General features: G+C 42.3%; 1 protein-coding gene across 5 annotated transcripts in view; it reads right to left on the bottom strand.

Annotated features, from left to right (window-relative positions):
- The window catches only part of nrg2a (neuregulin 2a), a 113,203-nt gene that overhangs the window by 31,727 nt on the left and 59,159 nt on the right, over window positions 1–22,317 (bottom strand). For all 5 annotated transcript variants that reach the window (XM_064351775.1, XM_064351777.1, XM_064351774.1 and 2 more), the window contains exon 4: window positions 5,529–5,649. In XM_064351775.1, the coding sequence (XP_064207845.1) occupies window positions 5,529–5,649 (121 nt within the window). The remainder of the gene's footprint in view (window positions 1–5,528; window positions 5,650–22,317) is intronic.

Here is a 22,317-nt window from a genome sequence, read left to right on the forward strand (position 1 = left end):
TAAGCACGAGTGCCCTTGGTAACACGTGAAACTGATACTCTCAAACGGCACAGCCAGGTGTGTCATGTGTATGGTGCTAAGAGGAATCTGCGCGGTATCACGGAACATTAACGACATGCTTGCAATGTACCGAAACAGTGGTGCAGGTGTGCTGCTCGCAAAACAGAAATCGTAACTCGCAATCGTCCGTATTTGGAAATAATTAGAAATAATCCTTCTGCAAAAGCAATATGTATGGAAGCAGGACCTGAATAGATGGAAAACAGAGCCCCAGCATTTATTGGGGTGGATTGGGACTATAAAAATAAATGTAGTTCCCCAGTTTTTTTATTATTGTTTCAGACATGACCTCTTTATATTAATGCAGCTACTTTTCAAATTTGGGGCAGAAAGCTAAGCAATTTTGTGTGGGTATGGGAAGAATCCAGAGTTGAAAGCTAAGACACTTGCTTTGGCTTAATAGAAAGGCAGGCTGGTCCCAGAATTATAAACTCGATAAAAGTAATAGAAATTTAATGAGGTAATGAGGTCTCCAAGCTATATGGAGAACCGTGAAACACAGAAGTGACATGTGCACGAGCTTCATTTTCTTGTTCAGCTGTTAATAACTTAAAAATCAAAATTAGAAAATGGGTGCAAATAACAGATAACAGATAAAGGCAAAGGTAAAATGGGAGAAAGAAATAAGCACTCATACATCTGATGACAGCTGGAAGGGAATAGGCTTCGATGTACATGAGAACAGGCTACAGCATCTATATTCTGGATGGAGTGTGCAATTGTGCTGTTTTACAACACCTGTTCAACAAGTGAAATATAACTCTTCAGTAATTTCAAAATGTTGGGAGGGAGTGTGGAGAAAATCATACAGACTTAGGCCGTGTATTTTAAAGTCATATTGCGAAAGGACACGGAAGAAAAGTAGTGTATGTATTTGGATGAGATGTTGGATGTCAGGTGCCCACATACCTTTGGCTGTAGTGGATGTAGTGTATCTAACTAAGAAAATGGCAACAAAGGTGGTTGCTGGAGCAGATGGGTATTCAATCAGGATGTTTAGAACCGCACACATAAATTGAGCTAATTAGTTGAATAAATTAAAAAAAGGAATGGTCAATTTACAAAATCGGGATAAATCTTGTGATCTGAATGACAGCTAAAATGTACTAAGAATAAAAACTAGTTGGGTTCTTTAAAAAAAATGCATGTGTGTCTGTGCACATGGTGTGTGATGACAAATTTTCTCTTTGTTGATTAACTATCATGGACTTCATTCTCTAAATAGCGTTTATTTTTAAACAGAATGAAATACTACTTAGGCTATTAAAACATACAGAAAGTTGCTTTTCTTCCGTAAAAGGCCTAGCGCCTCCAAAGACTGGCACGGGCGAACAGGAAAAGTTGTTTCAATCTTCTCATCTAATCAATAAACAGCAAATAAAAAATGTACTGGCGGCTGCTCAAGAAGGTGGAAAAGTTTGCGAGGTGAGGAAATCGATTGCGGACATTTAGAATCCTTCCATAAGGAGGGAAATTCTCCAACTGAGACCCTGTCACCAAAGAGAGAGAGAGAGAGAGAGACAGAGAGAGAAAGAGAGACAGAGAGAGAGAGAGGCAGAGAGAGAGAGAGAGAGAGAGAGAGAGAGGCAGGCCCAAATGGCTAATCCTATAGGTATCACTGTGATCATGTGAACATTAAAAAAAGGGAAATCATTTATGGTATATAAATTCTGTGCATTGTACGACGTGTACGAAAGTCAGCGTTTATAAAGTGCAGTGAAATACGATGTTTCCTTTGCCCAAATTTCCTCAGCCAACCAGCTGATTCTGTACTGATTATTAACAGGAGTAATTAATCCCAAATCGACGTGACGGCGTCTCTCTAAATGCCTTAATTCCGAAGATGCGTGACCTTTAGACCGCAGTGCTCTCTTCTTGCATGTTAAAATCCTGAGTGGGGCCACAGCTCTTTAGTGGACCGTACAGTACTAGGCTACGTTAAACAGCTGCGTTAAGCTACTTCTTCATCTCTCTCTGTCCAGCTGTCTCGGCAGATACAACAATATACACCATTAAAGTAAATGTAAACGGGCCCGGATGATGGAGTCTAAGCAAATACGCCTGTGATAAACGATCACGAGAGCCAATCCATTCTGTTATGACACACAATCACACGCACACACTGTGGGTTTTTAAAGCTGGGTCTGTCCCGTATGTGAAGCACGCTATCCTGACACTGTCCTCTTTTCTGTTTTCAGGGAGTGAAACGTGGCTATATTTAGAAACATTGATGTTCTTCCGAAGAATGTAACAGATAATAAAATATGCACAATGTGCTGAAACAGCATATAATACAAATACAACTGCCACTGATACAATAATACTAATAATAATAATAATAGCTTGTATGGACATCTATAAACAATGCCTGTAAGGATCTTAATGTATGAAAAGTGAATTTTTATACAAGGAGGCTGCATCTGTTGTACCCCTTGGTTGGCCAATGATGCCTTTGAAAGCCTGGACTGCATTGAATAAAATGGTTTATTACTCGCCAAGATGCTATTAAACAATGCTGCCGCATTGAAATGTGTGCTTCCCTGTTTCTTTACCTTTAAGTACTATTCCTTGTCCTTACAAACTGAGAACTGTTTAAACAGGGCTTCATTTCAGCAAATTTTAAAATTTTCATTTAATAGGGTTTTTTTTTTTTTAGTTTGAGCAAATAAAATAAAAATGCAATTAAGCTTGATGGTGGAAGATTAACCCCTTCGGTACAATTAACTACTTCATTTATTTTAATCAGTATACACACACATATAGTTACAACCCTGCCTGTTTCCTACAGGAATTTACACAATGGACCCATTCACTTGGTAGGAGGCCTCATTGCCATAAACATTTGTTTCTCCCCTAAACCAGCATGACATGGCATTTAAGGGTCTTTCTCAATGCATTCCTCTGTCACACTTAACGAGAATGGATGATATGCAAAAAAAACAACAACAAAAAAACACAACAACATGCGGCACTTCTCTGAAAAGTGGGCAAGGGGCTAAGACAGTATTTGATTGGCCTTATCTTTAATACTATTTATAGTTTATAGTAAACTATTAGCATGAAATGTTATTACAGGTGGAAGTCTGTACCGTGTCTGTCAGGGGAGACAGGGGAGGGGGATGACAGAATGGCAGAATATTAAAGGTACAGAAAAGAAAAATGGGCTGAGACAAAACGAGTCTGAGAGTGAAGAGAAAATGTTTCTGTCACTGAGAGAGCCCGGAGAAGTCTGATGTCAGAGGAAGTCGTGTCAGAGGGGACATCTCTCTTTTTTATCGTTTTGTGTCTTTTGCTCTGCAAAGAGGACTATGGCTACCTTTACCACCTTTACTGGAATAAAACTTGATGGAGTGCACTGTGCTAGAGTGATGGAGACAGTGATCATGAGAGATTATGTGGACAGAGTGAGGGAGGGAGAGAGAGAAAGTGAGTGAGAGAGAGAGAGAGAGAGAGAGAGAGAGAGAGATGTGAATTAATTTTGCTCATCATGGTGTGTGCTTGATATGTGTTGTTGTATTCTCCAAGCCAAGGGAACTGGGCATCTCCAGTTTACCAGCATGATGTGTGTAGCACTAGTACTAAATTTGTTATTTATGGAGCAGATTTGCATGCCTGATTTGTCAGCAGCCCTTTGATACTGTGATAGTTCACCATTCGCTAGTCTTTGTCTGCATGCGCATTTTCTTTGACGTTTACCATAAAGCAATGCCCCGGCATGACTAATTTGTAGAATTTGGAATATAAAAGCAAAAAAATCTTTAAAGGTTTTGGTGTCACCTAAAGGAGAGATGGAACTATCGAGGAAAAGGAGGGGAAAAAAACATGTTCCCAGAGAGTAAAATAGAGGCATTAATATTCAGGCTGCACAAGGAAATAAAATGTTTTAGCAGAATTTCAAACTGTGAAAAAACTGCAGTTTGTTGGAAAAACCAGTACGGTATACGGTACAACCACTTCTGAAACCTGAACTGTAGAGGATAATTATGTTTCTAATGATTTACTGTTAAACCCATCACATTACTAAAAGCATCAGGCTGCATGTAACAAAATCACTGATGTGCATGAAACAAAGAATAGGCTAATATTTATGAAAAGTTTATCGAGTGGTCATGGCATAATGGGTGTCAGGACATTATTTTATATTTCTAAATTTTCTTTGGATTTTCTGTTTCGAAATGAGATCAAATAAAGAATTTGTCTTCTTGGGCAGAAGCCACTGTAACACTCTAATGACAATATCTAATGAGTCCATGAATTAAAATGTACGAATTTGGTGATTACTGTGCTGGGGGGGTTACATTACATTACCTGAAAATAATGGAAAATGAACAAGCATACAATATTAATCAGCTTAATTAATTATGGTTCTTTCTGCAGCAATGCCATAAGAGTAAAGGAAAGAATCCTACAGGATCCTACGTGTGATAATGTGTATTAATGTGCACATATCTTCAGAAAACATTGTAAAAAATTATATACTGTGCATTAAAATGATCGTATGCCCACTTTAGGATAGAATTTGTTGTTCAAGCATGGTGGTTAAGTGAGATCCCAGCCCTGAATCCCTCATGTCACAGATTAAAAATGAATCTTCTTCCCCCCAGGGATATACTTTTCTATGTCTGCGTATCTGACTGTTTTGCTACCTATCTACATGTACCATTAAAAACTTTAATACAGAAGAGCTCACTGTGGCTTCACTCTTTGAAATAATAAATTATTGGTGCTGAAAGAGGAATGGTGTGCATTTCAGGTATGAGCAACCAGTCACACTCTGATGTGAGTTATAAGCGGGCTTGTCATGATTCAACATCTGTTTCTGATCATGTGATGTTCAGACTGACGTTGACACAAGTGCTGAACTACTCTGCAAGTGTTTATCTTATCACCCTGGGGTAAAACCTGCCTGGGTTAGTCTGAATCCTGAATTAACCCAGATTTCTCACATCACATTACCAATCCTTATTCGGTTACATGTGCATTTGTGTACAGACTTCTTTGAGAACACACTGTTTCCATTAACAAGCACAAGTGAATAGTAAGACAAAGAAGTCACATCTCTGAACAGCTGAATACATTAACTTTAAATTATTTAGAAGTCTGGCAATAAAGGACACTTCAGAAATTATCAGTGCAGTCACAGGTGTATCCCAAATTGCAATGGAACACAGACAGCATCAAAGTTAACAGAATCCAACAAAATCATTAATGGAAAACACTGAATGACATAAACAGTGAATATTGTAATTGCAATGAATACAATAAGTTTAACCCTTTGAAGAGTAGGCTTTTTCGAATGTTTTTTTTTCTTCTGAATTCTTAACTGAATGTTCAGTTAAGAACATTCTAACCACACATTTGTGGCCTCACACCTTAAAGGAGTAAACAAAGGGAATCAGTGGCTGAAGAGCGGAGTAAAGTAGGCGCTCCCAGGAATTGGTGACGAACGGAGGCGAGCGTTCACTTACTTGCAGGACAGCTGATTTATACCGTGTATGAAGTAACAGTCGCCGCCATTCACACAGTAGGTCTTCTCCGTCTCGTTGCATCTTCGGGCGTGGCCAGAGCCGGGAGACAGTGTGGTGGTTACTGCGGGACAGCAGAGAGGGCACGTTACCGGAGAGATTGGCAAGAAGGACACAGGCACCCCTACGGATTCACACTTGGTACTGCCTGCTCTGGAACACCAGTTACAGGAGGAGTGTAATCTGAAGCATTAGAAAATGAATAATTTGACATACAAATATGATTAAACGTTAACTGGCAAGGACCACAAATAGGAACAGCCATAAACTGTACAAAAAACACTGGGAACTGTAGCTTAATTAGCTAAAAAGAGAAATAGAATGTTATGAAAGACTAACATGCTATGGGCCCATTGAACAGAGCACTGGTAGATATGAATAAATACTGGAAGCAACACACTATGAATCACTAATACTGGAAAAATGTATACTCTAAAAGATGAATACAGGGGATGGAATCTCAAAACCTAACACTTCACACAGTTTACCTTGAAAAAACTAACAAGATAAACTACTAAAACTCTGAAAGGCCAGTTCTTTGGAACAGCGCACGCTACAACAGGAATGCTACACACGGTACATTTTTTTTGAGAACAGAACGGAGAACAGCGTGGAGTGGGTGATTCACTCCGGCGGGAGTAACCCGATGCGCCAGACCGAGGCTGAATATGCGGAGATGTGCTGTCAGGAGAGGACAGATTAAAATTTCCAGACACTGGCACGCACTATTACAAAAATGAAAAGCAGGTATTCGGGGCCATTTCAACAAAGCATCTCGATCTGACACAGGAGCATAATCCCCAGTGTGGAGTAATCTACTGCATTATGGTAGCCTTTCAAGATTTAAAAACATATGATCTAATTATCTTGAGATATTTCCAAAATGCAAATTAAAGGTAGATTTTGCAACTTTGCTGTGAGCAATTCTACAACATGCAGACGGGTTAGGCGTGCTCCTAAAATTAGCATGTCCATGCTAATCACAGAGTCTGAAGTTGCCAAAGACATCGTCCCAGTATAATTATCTCAGAACATGCCAATGAAGCCGTATTCGCAGACAAGAGCTAGAAATGAGAAAACCACCCATCTTCTGAACACCCTTGTTAACGGACAAACACCTCAGAATAAATACATAAGTGCCGAACAACTGGGACCAAGGACATTCACGTCATTTCAACAAAAACCCTGGTATGGCAGTCTTGTCACATATAATGCACCCACTAAAAGATGGTCTGGGCTACTAATGTAAGGCACATTTACTTCGACACCAGTAATAATGACAAAAGAGTGACGTTTTTAAACTAATCCCGCTACAGAGAGGTCACACTGATGTAGGATTAATGAAATCCTGCAATAAAAATAACGATAAAAAATGCAGAAAATAACATGTTCTGCATTATAAAAAGGTGCATCCATAGTATGATGAGTCAAGAGGAACTGTATAAATGCACATAATTGAGCCTGCACATAATTGTAAAGTACAGCTGGGAAGCAGATGGATTTATGTGGCTCACACGAACCTATCGTAAATGCAGAACAAACACCAAAATATGGCTATGGTAGACTGTTCGGAGGGCATATGCTGAAAATGAGGAGGTAGGACTTTTTTTGGGGGGGTGGGGGGAGGGGGGGGTCTTGAGGTCCAGACTATTGATAACAGCACTAACAGCACAGGTTAGCCACCGCAAACTGAAAACCATATTTAACAGAAGACCAGAGATAATAGCGGAGGTTAACCACCACACAGTGAATATCATATTTAACAGTCAACCATTGCTAACAGCTCTTGCAGCACAGGCAAACCAGTGTCCAGTGAATAGCATATTTGACAGCGATGCACTGCAAACAGCACAGGTTAGCCACAGGTTAGGTACAGTACAGGAATAACACATTTAACAGAAGAGCAGAGCTAAAAGCACAGGTTAAGAACTGTACAGTGAATACCAAATTGAAAAAGCAGAGAATAATTAATGGCACAAACATACTGCAATAACTGGAGTGAACCTCATCACCTTTATCAAGTGAGCAGAGAAAACAGCACAAACCCCAGGATCTAGGATTCAAGCAAGGATTTACACCCATCTCTTGTGACTTACTATTTTTTCTGTGGAAACAAACCTTATTCCACAGGTACTAAAATGCACAGAATGTTTTTTTTTTCATCTTCTATTTACATTTGACCAGTTCTCTGTTTCAGAAACCAATCAGTGATGAGTGCTCGACAATTGAAAGCTGGATAATGTGATCTTGTTTGCTCTCCTCGTACAGTATACTCAGTCATTTGTTCAATCCTAGGGCGTAGATTTTTTCCCCCTTCCTTTCATGCCTGAGTGAAAGGGTTTCAAGCTGTTGGGTTGTAAAAAGCTAGCATTTCACTTCCCCCGATTAAACAATTCAAATATGTGTTGCTCAAAAAGACTGACATTTCAGTCTACACAATCTGTGTCAAGAAAGACGTCAGAGCACTTTAGGGCATTCTAACTTGTTAAAAGAAAAAAAGAATCACAGGAAATCATAATGTCAAATATAGAAATGCAGTCTTTTGTTGTTTCACTTGGTCCCTGCATACATCCCTTTGTTAAAACTGCATAGAAATGGCAAAATTGTAAATGCAGTTGAGTTTGCAAGTGAAAAGATTCTGTTGGGGACGTGAGGATTAAGTAAAATATGCTTATTTTTTGAATCCAGCAGTTTTAACAGTCAATGACCTTGTGCACTGCTCAGAATTCTGAATGCTGAACAGTTCTATAGTAACGTGAAGGCCAGCATAACATACTGTACCCCTGCTTAAATGCACAGGAATGACCTTGTTCACAAATCCCAGGATTCATTTCCCAGCAGCACTCAATGGTAGAACCATCTCCTGAAATTTAGCCCAGTATACACCAAGAGTATGTCCTTTTTGTTACCCCTGGAATCTTAAATGATTGAAATAAGATATCTATATCTCCAGACTTTGTCTTTTATATATAAAAAGTTCTTAAGCTGCTATCACTAGCAGCGAGTATCCAAAGTAGACAAAATATCAGCACCATCAAAAAGTGTCAGCTTCTTTACATCTGCAAGAGGTTTACGTTATGAGTCGAGGCACCAGTTTATCTAGCGCATGTGACCAAAGGTAATTTCAACTTGCATTACCACCTAAATCCTCACGAGGCACTGAAAGCATTGGACTGTCACACTCACCTAACTAATTATATAATTAATGATCAGTTGCAACCCTCATAAAAGCAAATGCATCTATTATCAGTAGATGTAGTATACAGTTTTCAACAAATCCTTACAAGCACAAAAAACAACAACAGACAAGCATCTACAGACAAAACAATAATAATAATAATTGTGATCTTAAACAAGTGGCAATCTTCTGTCAACAAAGAATACAAAAAACGAAAAACTTAATTGAGCAGGTAACACGTCATCCCAGATTTGGGTGAAGTGCAAACCTTACACATGAAAAAGTTTACAAATTTTAAGTTGCCTACATTTTTATGCACAGGTAAGTAATGGCAGAGATTGTCAAGTCCACTGACAGCATATCTGTGGTCAGTGGTCAACAGGAGGCACAGACAATTATGTTTTGCATATTTTATTTGTTCAGCAAAGAAAATCAATTATTCAAAACTTGCTCTTACTGACCATGTGTATCTGGATGCCAGACATGCTATCCGCCATGAACGATGATAGCATGAAACAATGCCCATTGAACTCTGTGGTTGATTTCAACAACATAACAGCATTTGTCTCTGCTACTGGAAGGTATATGTTGGAAGCACATGATGAACCCCTCAGAAGCTTAATCCCAAATTTAATCCATTTAATTTGCAATGCTCATATTTTATGGCGCTCGCAAGTTGCACATCCAATGCGCCATAGAGCAATGTTTAGACTTTACCCTCAAACCATGCAGACGAGACATGGCAGCTAGCGTTCCACTGTACTCTGCCATTCCCAACACTTCATTACATTACATTACATTTATTTGGTAGACGCTTTTATCCAAAGCGACGTACAAAAAGTGCATTTCATGGTCATAGCCAACTGCTAAACACAGGTTCAGTAAGGTACAATACTTATTTTGTACAGCTATATCTAGCCATGTACAGCTATTTCTAGCCACCGATTTGTGAACCCGGAGATGGACTTCACACTGAATACTGTCGTGCTGGCACATCGACCGGAGTTGTGGCACGACAACGGCTCAGGGGCACTGCTCAAGTTGCTTGCAGAAAATGGCAAAACTGCTAAAAATGAGACGCTGGATTGAGAGTGGAGAGATCGAAATACATGAAACATAATATATAAGGTTGCACAACTCAAAAAACGAAATACCAAACACTGACTCAACAGACACAGTGCGGTTGAATTAATAAATACCCACGGCATCAAAACATTTGCAGAAGGTGCTGAGACACTGACAACGTGCACTCCAAAAGAAACCGCGGATCTGTCAACCGAAGTATTTGCACATAAACAAGGGACTGCGTTGATACTTGGGCAGTGCTGGGACAGAGGCAACAAAAAAGAAAATTATGCCAAATGCTATGTAGAATGCAAAACAATACTTGTCTGTTCCAGCCAATTCTACTGATACAGAAAAATGTGCCTCGTCATACGGATAACTTTACACTAATCACCACCAAAGAATGACAGTGGAGACAAATAAATGACTGTGGTGAAACTTTATCAAAGTTTAAATCTAGCATTTTTATTTAGTTTGGGTTTATTTGTTTTCGTCTTTCATGTTGACGCCTGCACTGCTGAAAACCATATGATTGAAATAACCATTTTTTGCAGGTGATATACAGGAACTGCACTTCTGATGTGTGTGACCTACTTCTCATTACTTTAATGTTACCTAAAACACTACTGCTCAATGCTGTAATTTCTCTGCATATCTGTGGCTCTCTTCGCTGAAAACACGTGATTGTGGGAATGTTGCTGTAAATCAATGTCTGCACTTAATTAATGCCCATTAATGCCAATAGATTACTGGGGAGGTGCATTGCAATAATTGACTGACAATAAGGCTCTAGCGACCTCTTGCTGAGGGATGACTGAATTACAGGTGAGAAAACGGTCCTAGGTACAGCGCTGTCCCTGGTTACAAGAATAAATCTTATATTAGTAGAACAACAAATAAAGAGCTGAACCCTCCTCAGAAGTAATGAAATAAGTTTATTCCACAGCAACACGCATGCTGAATATTGGGCCAAATTTAAATGTAAAGTGAGAGCGTAATGACAGCATTCCTCTTGTGTTCAGTATACTTGCCGCAGTCCTACCCCATGAACCCCACATGAGCCACACAGCCTGTTTCGCGATCCTTCGAGAGCTGCAGTAACGCTGCCATCATTCAGCATGCAAGTTATGGCCTCCAGTGAAAAATCATGTTGCTTTGAAATGCCAGTTGTGGAGCACGTAATTGAGTCAGCTGGAACCGCAAACCATGTAAAGAGTAAAAGAGACCAAAGAGGGAAAAAAACCCAGCTATCCTTAACGCTAAAATAGAGCATTAACAAGTCCTCGTGTTCCTGAATAGCTTGCCAATGCTGTTTAATAACACGCAGAGCAGCGAGGGGTTGCATTTCTCCACTGTTTACTAATTAGCTCTGAAAGCAGGGCTGGCGAAGCCTGCCATAAGCTGCTAGCAGATTGTTTGGATTAAAGCTACATGTGCTGATCTGCAATGTGCGACACAAAACACTGACTCTGTACACACCACTTATTTATTTATTTATTTATTCATTCATTCATTCATTCATTTATTAACGTCAAGCCTGATTATTTCAGCAAAAAAAATAGACTGTGTTCTGTATTTCATTTTGTGCCATCGATTTCATAACTTTGAGTAAAATTCCTGTCAATAACTAACCAGTTTTTACTTTTCCGTGACACACACACACAGTGCAGTTAGTGTGTCTGTTGGGGCATAATTTATTTTAAGGTCTTGTTCATATTAACAATACATTTAAGGTTATTTGACCAGCATTTCAGTCAGAAAGCAAGACAAGTTAAGGAGACTATAAATTCCAGCGTAATAAATGAACACTTAAGCTTCAGCCCCTGTGGATTTGGATGCATTAGCTGCCAAATAAATAGACAATAATTTATACCTCACTGCTAAATAAGTCATCAGGCATACAGTATATTAACTGCTTCGAAAAAGATGAAGAGGCTGTAAACAGAACCAGGGTAGGGGGGTCTGGGAGAAGGAAAAAAAATGCTTTTTTCATCCTGGTTGGATGAATGAAGCATTTGAAAATGTCCCCTATGTGACTCCTCCAATTGAGGTTTGCGTAACAAGTGCTGGTCCAAAATTTAAATACTTCAGAAAAAGTATGCACAGAATTTCTCCGGTTGTGTCCTCAAATTCTTGGGAAGACTGAAAATCACAGCTTGCAGAGTTAGTTACCAGTACTTCCCAAAAAAGTCTTTGTATTTAATGCTACTTCTTAAATCTCTTCTGACTAAGAAAAAAGCAGCAGAAGAGGAATCTTCATGCAAACAGTGTTACATTAGCAAGCGTTTTGCCCATGCAAAACACGAGACAAAAGAGTATTATTGAAAATAGTGAAGGGCTCTTTTGAGATACGCTACCTTACGAGTTTGGAAAAAGTGCTCAATGAGAAGAAACATGCACTCCAAAATTTACCAAAGTATGTTTGTGGTTTATACAGACATACAGTACGTGTCAGTATGCTCTCAGCAGAGGGGTTGGCAGTGTATACTACCAAGCGCACAGATGCGTAATACCCCAACAATGCGTTTTAACTTGCAGCATGCTTGGTTTGTATGTCTGTGAAATTACCAAGAATATACAGATGCTTCTTGTACCCTTCAGCAAGGCACTCACAACCTGATTTCTTCAGTAAATATCTGGCTGTATAAATCATATATCATATATCAAAATGAAAGAGAAATCTGCCATCTACCCAATGATTAACACTGTGGTGCAGTTGTGAAGTTCATAGAAATCTCATTTTGGTATACGAAGCATCAAATGTACTGTGCTTTGTACTTGCTTCACCTTTCAGAAAAAATAAAAACACCATGTTCCTGCAAATCACAAGCTTCAGAATCTGCCAATTTTCTAAGCGCATTCCGTAGGGAGAAAGAAAAAAGATCTCATCTCATTCATGCCCAGACATTGCAGAACAAACACGTGCATTCACTTATTTTGGTGTCATTTTTCAATAATTCCGGGTAAAAAAGCAAACCTAACGGAGACACATAGGAATTTGTTTATCGAGAACTTGCAGCATAATGTCTGTTTGCAAAGAATGTGTGCATCTTAAGCAATTGGAACAGCAATTTATAACAGTGGGGAAACAACCCAGTTTACTTTCCTCGCTTTACATTTCCAAAAAAAACGAAAGAACATTTTTAATGTTGGCGGTTTAAACAGAATTTACTGTCATGCCAACACTTTGAGTTTTCCAAAACCTTCTGTGATTATCCCATTGTGACAGGTGAATGCCAAAGCAAAATTGTATGGCTGATTGATTGCAGTCCATGTTCTACGTCCAGCAAGCCTCGACAGTCAATATTTTTTTCAATCAGCTCTCTCTGGATTAAGCCTGTCAGGACAGACAGAAATGATGACTGCGAGTATAAACTACATTGTATACAATGCATTCCATGTTTTACAGCTTACAGTACTGTAGGTAGGGACTCAAAATGTGTTCTCCATTTACATTTTCCACAGTGCAGTGGACCCGAACCTCAGGTGGTCAGCAGGTCTTTTAGCTTCTTTTTATTTTCCCATTTTTCTTTTCTTTCTAGCGCTGGGAGTTTCACACGTGCATGTACAGCACTGGAAATAATTATTAAGAGGCCACATCAAATTTCCAGGTTCGCAGTTTATGGGCATGTGTCTGTGTAAAATATAACCTTTAATATTCTTTCATGAACTAATTGACCTCATTTGATTTTCATTTCAAACAAGAAATATTGTCATTCATAATATTTATTTGCAGAAAATGACAAGTCAAAATACTAAAAATGCATGTTATACATTGAAAAATGCAAAGTAAACAAGTTTATACCCATAAATAAATAATAAAAATAACAATGCCTTTGCTTATGAAGGGTTCAATAATCAATATTGTGGAGTAACCCTGATTTTTCTTTAAGAAGCATGGGGTGGTCTCTCAATTTTTTCCAAAGTTGTATGTCCCACACACTTAACGAAAACTACACCCCAGCTTAAGGGTGGAGCAGTGAGACCAGCCTGCTCATCTGGGTGGAGTGCACTTTTTTCAGTATCATCTCAGGCTCCTTTCTGAAGGACAACCCCAATATGCGGTTCCAATATGGACACACAAATATACAAAATCACAGTGCATCACAGGTGAACTTTGTTTGGGACATACACACGTGCACGCACACACACACACACACACACACACACAGAGGAATGGGTAGCATTTTAATTACATGTATTTGAATTATATCGTTCAAATAATTTTAAATATTTAGTACGTTATGGGCTTGGAAAAATCTTTATGCAGTTTGTATCACGATACTTCAGAAAGAGAAATTTCTGTATCATAATACATCCTGTTCTCTCTCCTATCAAATCATTTTTAATTTAAATGAAGCCTTTGTGTTGCCTTCTCTCTGTGCTATCTCTGTTCACTCGCTTGTGTGTTTTTTATTTGGATATCTGATTTGCTTATCCACTTGTCATTTAGCCTATTATTATCCAATCAGAAATTAGGTGGTCTCACAATATTTGCAATTGTCTGATATGATAACATGGATTCATTCATCTTGCATCAATTTACCCTGACATGTCAAATTGCCAGCAAGCCTGGAATGTTAAATAGCAAGCAAGACACTTTTGCAAATAATTAGCTAGCCAGTGAAGTAGCTGGTGATTTCTGAAAATGTGCTATCTTGGAATACTGAATTTGAATGGTTCTAAGGTTATCGAGCGCTACACTGATTTTTGGAAGCTAGGCCCTGATCAATGTTAATTCTTTTCCAAGACATAAAACCTTGATTGTGAAATTTGTGCTTGCAGACCCTAGTATGTCCAAGCTTTACAAAACTTGGCATGACATAAGAGGAGGTAGTGATGTACTGCAGGACTTTTTACAAAGCTAACCAGGATGGACAAATTATGTGAAAACAAACGGGAAGTTATCCAGAAAAATGTTAGATGAAAAAATATGCGGTCATGTGCCTGTTAAAACCAAACATGATGCTTTTCGAGAAATGTATTTTTGTATTTAGAAAATGCTAAATAATGCATTTTATTTAGCTATTTTGGAACTAGTATTCTTATTGATTTGATGAAGTTATTTTGTATCAAAATATATTTTTATGTATTTTTGCCTATGTCTGCCAACACACACGCACGCACACACGCACACACACACACACACACACACTGGCACACAGGCACACACACTATCACATTCCTCTTCCCTGTTCAGCTGCATGAATACTACATTCTTAAAGATCCCTGCCACAGACCCTGCACCACCCCTCCACCCCTTGCTGCTGCTAATGGAGCAAGACTTGCCATTTCTGTCACCCGCATCATGTCCTCTTAGATGAGTCACTCCCTGACAGAGCCACGGTCACCGTGAGAAGCTGAGGCCATCTGGGGCCCGAGCATACAAACAGTCGAGTAATGGATGCGATAGAGTTTTTTTTTTTTTTTTAAAGTACACAATGTAAACAGAAAAATCTAGTCATAAGCTAAATAACTTCATTTGTCAATGTCATCATTAAAAATGATTTAACGTGAAGCTCCATAGGTAATGCTTTCATATTAGATGCTAGCAAGTAAAATTATTTTTCAGCTGACGGATGGTTCTAAGGAAAATGCTCGACCCACAGGCTGAGGACAGTTATCACTTTAAATTTCTTGCTCTTAGCTTCACAGACCAGGTATGATCTCGGCGTACGCACGTGCCACTCCCTCTACAGCCACACCTTCTACAGTCTCACTGCCACGCAACTGGATGGCCATTTTTCATTCGACTCATCTATCATTAACCTATGATCTATCATGAACCTATGATTCGTTTTTTTCTTGAATCATAGGTTCTCTCTCTCTCTCCCTCTCTCTTTCTCACTCTGTTGTGTATGTTTTGCCCCCACACAATGAGGAAAGTATGTTTTGTTGGTTCATACGTCCACAGTGATTTGGCAGTCGCATACTAGCTCCTGGCTCCGCCCACTCTGGGCCACAGGAAGCGTCAATCAGTACCTCAGGTCAAGCGGGCCGTGCGGTCAGCGGGCAGAACCGCATCCAGGTGATGGGCTAATGCCTACAAAGGAAAATGGGGGGCGACTTCACAGTGATTTCAAAGTCCCCCAGTGGCCTGTATGAAGAGTGATTGGGTGCCTCACCCGGCCCAGCGTGCATCATTAACCAGGGGTGTTCCTCTGCCCCCCCCTCCCCCCCCACTCCCAGTGGGCCTGGTCAGCACGTGTAATTAATTCTCCGAGGCCCAGAACCCCAAATGGGGATGGAAAAAAGGGGACCAAGGGGCCATCTGGAAAACATCACAAACAAATCGGTCTTTCAACGCCCTCCAAGGTTTCTAGGAAAGTCATAAAAAATAAGAGTGAGAGAGAGAAAGAGAGAGGGAAAGAGAGCAAAAGGTATAATGAGCTTTAGAGGGGGGGTTATTTTTCTTTTGGGGGGGGGGAGTACCTCTCCCACCACTGAAGACTTTAAACTTTAAGTTTGTTGTTTTTGGTAAGAAAGATCAGAGGATATAAACCAGCATCATCCAACCAAACTAATCACAAGATTCGTACAGCTATGAAACCCCTATCGCCACCTGCTGGAATCTGTGCCCAGGTGGAAACTATCGCAAATCAAGCTAATGCTACATTTTAGGGCACTTGCAGATTTTTATGACTTGCTTTCCATCCAAACAGCTGGGTGTTTACTTACAGCAATGCAGGTATAATGGCAACTGTTGTTATTTCAACGCATAACCATTGGGCTGCTTGTCCAGCTCCTTATCCACTGTGCTCTACTGCGACCATTCTCTCCGCTTCGCTACCCTCAAAATTTTTCGTCTATCTCCAAAGATCACTAATACATTTTCTGGGTTCTTTTGAATTGCCGACTGGACCGTCTGGAGGGTGTGACATCTAACTCTGAAAATGTGCAGGAGCTCTGAAGCATGACTGCTTATTCAAACCAGCCCAGGCTCCCTGCATCCAAAGGAAAGCCAGCTTCCTTTGGCCTCTAAATGCCAGTATAGGCAAACACAGGCTGCGTTAAAGGTTGAGATTGAATCATCCGGCCACCGAAAGACACGGCTGTGTTTCGTGACTGCGTTTGTGGGGATACCAGCGAGGCGTTTCCCTGGAGCTGGCCCTCGGATGATACTTTTGGCTCTGGTCACAGTGGACAGAGGCAGGATTCACCGCTTCACAAGGTCATCTCATGGGACGAGAAGGCACACATTCCTGGTGCTTCATGCAGCGTGAGTTCAAAACAACCTCCCCGCAAAGGATTGCCACTACCTCTGGATTATGTCACTCATTTACAATCTTCCACGCATGAGGAGATGTGAAGAGCACCGTACATTAAACAGCCTGCAGCCAAAACGGGCTTATTCTACATTTCTGATAAATATTCTTGTTTTTATTTCTTACTGACCTTGAAATCCTTATAAACCAAAGTTGAGTATTTTTTTGTTTTATGTTTTTTTGCCAACAGCCAGATACGATGTTGATCTGGTGTTCGGGTGTGAGGGGGAGAGGGAGTACTTATGGGGTGGGCCATTACTTCCCCCTCCTTCTTAGTTAAAAACTGCCTCTGCACTCCGCGCCCACCCCCTTTCCAGAACATCAGCGGAAAGAAAATCTGCACGCCACCACCACACTGGCGATGCAATCACAACATCCCCGCACGTAAACACAGTGTTCGCCCATCAGACGTGTCACACTCCTACAAATTCCAGCTGAGCTTGAACAGAGAAGGAAAGAAAGAATAAAAGGAGAGAAAAAGAGAGAGAGAGAGGGAGAGAGAGAGAGAGAGAGAGAGGGGGCGAGAAATAGAGAGACATCTGGTTCTGCTGGTGTTGAGAGGAATCCGTGACAGCGGTAGGAAGGGCATTAAATCACCGTCCAGGCAAAGATCCAGAGAGAAAGAGCATTATCTCCACCAAATATTTGAGCGGGACGTGTAAACAAATATTATTAATGATAATGCGCCACCAACGCTTTCCAAGAGGAAGCTCATTACACTTTCCCACAATGTGGAAGAGATACGTGCAAATTTAGGCATGTAAAATGCAAACATACATAACTGATACTGCAAGATGCGTCCTGATTTCATGCAAACGTGGATTGTAAAGGGTTTCCAGTCTCTAGCGTTGTCCTTTCTGTACCACACAGGGGAATGAGTCTGGTCTTGCCTGATTGTGAAAACTCTTGAGAATATCAAAGGGTAGGGTACAGTGCTGCAGCGTAGCACGCGATTGTGCAACGGGTCCTGCAGGTAAACAAGAGGAGAGAGCACTCACCCAGGAGCGGGGGGGCGGAGCTGGGGGAGGGACGCGCAGTTGCGGTCGGCGACGGCCCAGAGGACACGCCCACGCCTTCCGGCGTGCCGCGGACAGCGGGGTCCTCCGTGGACCGTGCCGGCACCCCAGAGGCCCGCGGGGAAGGAGCGGGCGAAGTGACGGGAGCACCGCTCGAACCCGCAGCCTCCTCGGTAGTCACCTGTCCGCGGGGCGGCGCCGGGGTCCGTAGCCCCTCGCCCCCTCTCAGGTCCAGCAGGTCAGGGGGGTCGGGAGGTTTGGGGGGGTGGGTCCATCCCAGGCCCTGCAGGAGGACCCAGCGGAGGAGGAAAGCGCAGGTGCAGACGCCCAGGGCCAGGAGCAGGAGCAGGGAGGGGAGGAGGAGGCTTCTGGCCCCCGTCGAGCCCCCCCACGTCCGCAGGCAGCAGCCCGGCCGCGTTGGGGACCTCACCGAATCCGCTCCGGCGTCCCGGCCTCCTCCGGCCCCCCCGCACAGTGACATCAGCAGGACAGGTGCCGGAAGAGCGCATGGCGGGACATCGGGATCCATCCGCTACTGGGGCCGGGGGGCAGGTCGGCTCACCCCGAAACACCCCGGAGGCACTGGGACAAAGTTACGCCACGGAAGATTCCAGGAAGAAGCCAGAGGGGTCTCCACGCTAGATCCAGCGCTCGGGCGGGCCGTCCGCTCCACTGGCCCACAAGTTCCATGAGAAAAACATGAAGCCCTTCACCTGAAGCGCCAGGCTCCAGCACCGGAAAAAAATCTTCAAGAGCAGAGAAGGTGTGAAGTGTTCGCACACACGGTCGACCCACACTGTTGACTGCCTCCAGCCTGGGCTCGGAGCACGACAGAGAGCAAGCCTTCCCTCCCCCTCTCAGATACACCCCCCCCCCCCCCCATTCCAGCGTGAAATCCTCAAATCAGAAGACGGCCCCTTTAGCATGCTGCGACCAAGAAGCGTAGCGCCCGCCACAGGCATTTGGCGTGGGGAGGGGCACACAATCGAATTAGGGAACGCGGGGTAGCCAGCATAGCATGCCTGCCCAGGGGTCACGGGGTCTCCCAATCAGGCTTTCAATGGGCCCGTCTCGAGCCTGACCCATTCTGGGGGGGGGGGGGAGGTGGTGGGGCATCTGAAGATCATCTGATTTTACTAGGAGCTGATGCAGAAAACAGGACAGTATGGAATCCACTGAAACTCCCAGCCTGGCTTAACAGGGTAATGAATACTTCAGACGGGACCCTCAACAGCAGGGCACTGTGGAGTTGTGGGGGGGATCGGGGGGGTGGGGGTAGGCAAAAACAACTGAGAATAACCGACTACCACCAAGCCCAACGACCAACACATTTCAAAATGAACCCGACTGTCAGGGTTCACACCTTATAGGCCTTAGGAATCTGATATTTTGTCTAGCTGTATGTTTGCTGTGTCTACAGTTTAATTCAAAGACAAATAAAAATGTATAGTCTGTGGGCAGTTCCATGGATTTGGCTACTAAAGAAGTGTTTAAAAAGTACAAAAAGAAGCAAAAAGGGCAATAGGTCCCACCCTGAGATCAACACTGGTAAACAGAAGATTTAGAAACAGTCTGATTCCCATTTGAAAGAGGGGGTTTAGGCATGGCTATTGTTTTCTACACCAGAAGAACCTAACCCGGCAAATACGCAACTGTTTAAATGTGCATTATGTAAACCTGCAAAGCAGGCCCATAATGCACTGCACTTCAGGGTTTTTAGAGGAACCTGAGGGCTCACAACAAAACAGTATCTGTACCCACCTAGAGCCACCAGCACACCCCAGTCCCCAGAAGTTAGGTGGGTATCCACCTTTCTTCTGGGGACTGCAGATGCTCCTATGTTTTTAGCCCCCAGGTTTCAGATGTCCAAGATGCAACAAGATGTGTGTGCGTATGTGTGTGTGTGTGTATACAGTAAATGCATGCTTGCACGAGTGTGTGTTTTGAGGTAAATGTGACGTGGTGTTTTCCAGAGGGAGTGTGTGTGTGTGTGTGTAGGGGGCGGGGAGGGGGAGGGGGGTACACATGAATCTCCCAGTGAGAGGGGCTGCCTGCAGGGCACTCTGTCACCACCATGTCCACAGTTTCTCCACACAGCCAGCGATCGATGGCATTGATTCGCTTACAGGTACTTCCCGTTCAGCCATGACTGCGCCTAACGTCAAGAAAAGATTTCTAGCATCATTTAAACTGAGTTAATCTTGACGTTTGCATTGCGAGAGAGCGAGCCTGTTTCCCTATTTCTCTAGAGAGAGAGAGGGAGAAAGAGAGAGGGGGAGCAGTTTGTTTAATGAAAAGAACAATGTTTTGTTGGAAAGTGAAGCGAGGGGCCTGGTTTACAGAGAAGAAGCAAGGTTTGTATTATTTATGGCTGAAGTTATTTTGCTTTATGCTTAAAGCTCATGTTGTTTTATGGAGGCCAGTATTTTGCATACGGTGACAGGTGTGTGGTTTATGTCACTGGAGAGAAGTGTACAGTGGGGTGTACAGTTTTTTAAAAGACAGGTGTGCAGTGGGTGTATTGTGTGTGTGTTTGTGTGTGCTTCTGTGTAAGATTGATGAAGAGTGAGTGTGTGTTTTTGGGGTTCATGGAGAAATGCCTGGGTGCATTTGCATGTGTGTATGGTTGCCTGTGTGTATTTGTTTGTGTGTGTTTGTGTGCACGTGCGTGTGTGCGTACGCACCCATGTGTGTGGGTGTGTGTGTATCTGTGTGTGTATGTGTGTGTATCCGTGTGTTTGTGTCCACGTGTGTGTGTGTATGCGTGGGTGTGTGCACGCCTGTGTGTGTGCATCTGTGTGTGTGCGTGTGTGTGTGTGGGTTGGGCGGGGGGGCGGTGGGGTTAGGGTTAGGCCCCAGCATGACTGATGAGGAGTAAAATCCTTTCTCCAGCTGCACGTCTCTCACATCTTCACATTCCTTACGGCTCCATCACTCCCGAGGGCTATGAGAGCGCCCCCCGGAGACCGGACCATCACCCTGCAGGACAGCCCCATGGCCCTGACCATCTGCCTGCGACACAGCGCCCCCTGCAGTCCTGGGGCTTTCCCCCGGGCCCCATAAGCACTGCCGCTCCTGACATTTCACTCTGTGCTATCGAGCCTTGTGGTGCACACGTGTCGTCGCTGAAAAACCCAAATCCGCTTAATACGCACACCAAAATAAATAAAGGCACCACAGCTTGACTAATGAAAAGCAGTACGCCGCACGCTGATCTCTCCTGAAGCTTCTGACTGCTCCATTTTGAGTGACAGCGATTTATTCAGCAGGTGAAATAAATAAATAGTCGCAATCATTTCTGACAACAAAATGAGTCTGGAGCACACAAACAAAGGCCAAGACTAAAGTGGGAACACCGCCCCGGGGTGCAAACAGCAACACCTACAAACACCTTTTTATTATTATTATTATTATTATTATTATTATTATTATTATTATTTAAACATAGTCCAGCAATCCACAAATAAGAATAATGCAGTAATTTGAATAATCAGCCCAAACACACCATTTCCCAGCATGCTATTTTAAATCCCTCATTGCATCGTATAACCTTGTTTCAATTTCAGTTGATGATATGAATCAAGCGAAACATGCTTTCTTTATGTTCTTATGTATTTCTTGTTAGGTGGCTCAGTGGCATACAACAAACCACGAGGCAGTCCTGATGTTGCTTATATATGTTTCATTACTTGCAAATGCAATGCACAGTGAAGGTTTTGATTATTTACATACCCATGTTTAATGTCTCATGGGGTAAGAGATTATTAATCTCAATGTGCATCACCTAGCTAAATACAGAATGTTAAAATAAAATAAATTGTACTGTTCATTTGCCACAATGCTATGGTCCATGAGCACAATTTAAGGAAATTAAATATATACCCTCCAGATAACCTCAGGCTACGTCAGCTTGCCCTAATTAGAATTCTTTTGTGATTTCCATCTTATGCATCTTTTCTCCGTGGAAAACCCTGAGGATATTTTCCACACTGAGCACTGCAGTAAATGGGTGGACTACATTTCTGGACTACATTTCCCAGTTCACTCTCTGTGAAACAGCATTGATCCTGAGAGATGCAGCTATCTGCCCACTGAGGTCAGCGATGATGACACAATGCAGGGCAGTGCACACTCACGTCACCAACAAGCTGCCACCTTCCATTCATAAAGACTTTCTCATCTGCCTCTGCCCACTCGACTATCTCATT

The sequence above is a fragment of the Anguilla rostrata genome, chromosome 9 (assembly GCF_018555375.3).
Source record: "Anguilla rostrata isolate EN2019 chromosome 9, ASM1855537v3, whole genome shotgun sequence".
Lineage (NCBI taxonomy): Eukaryota > Metazoa > Chordata > Actinopteri > Anguilliformes > Anguillidae > Anguilla > Anguilla rostrata.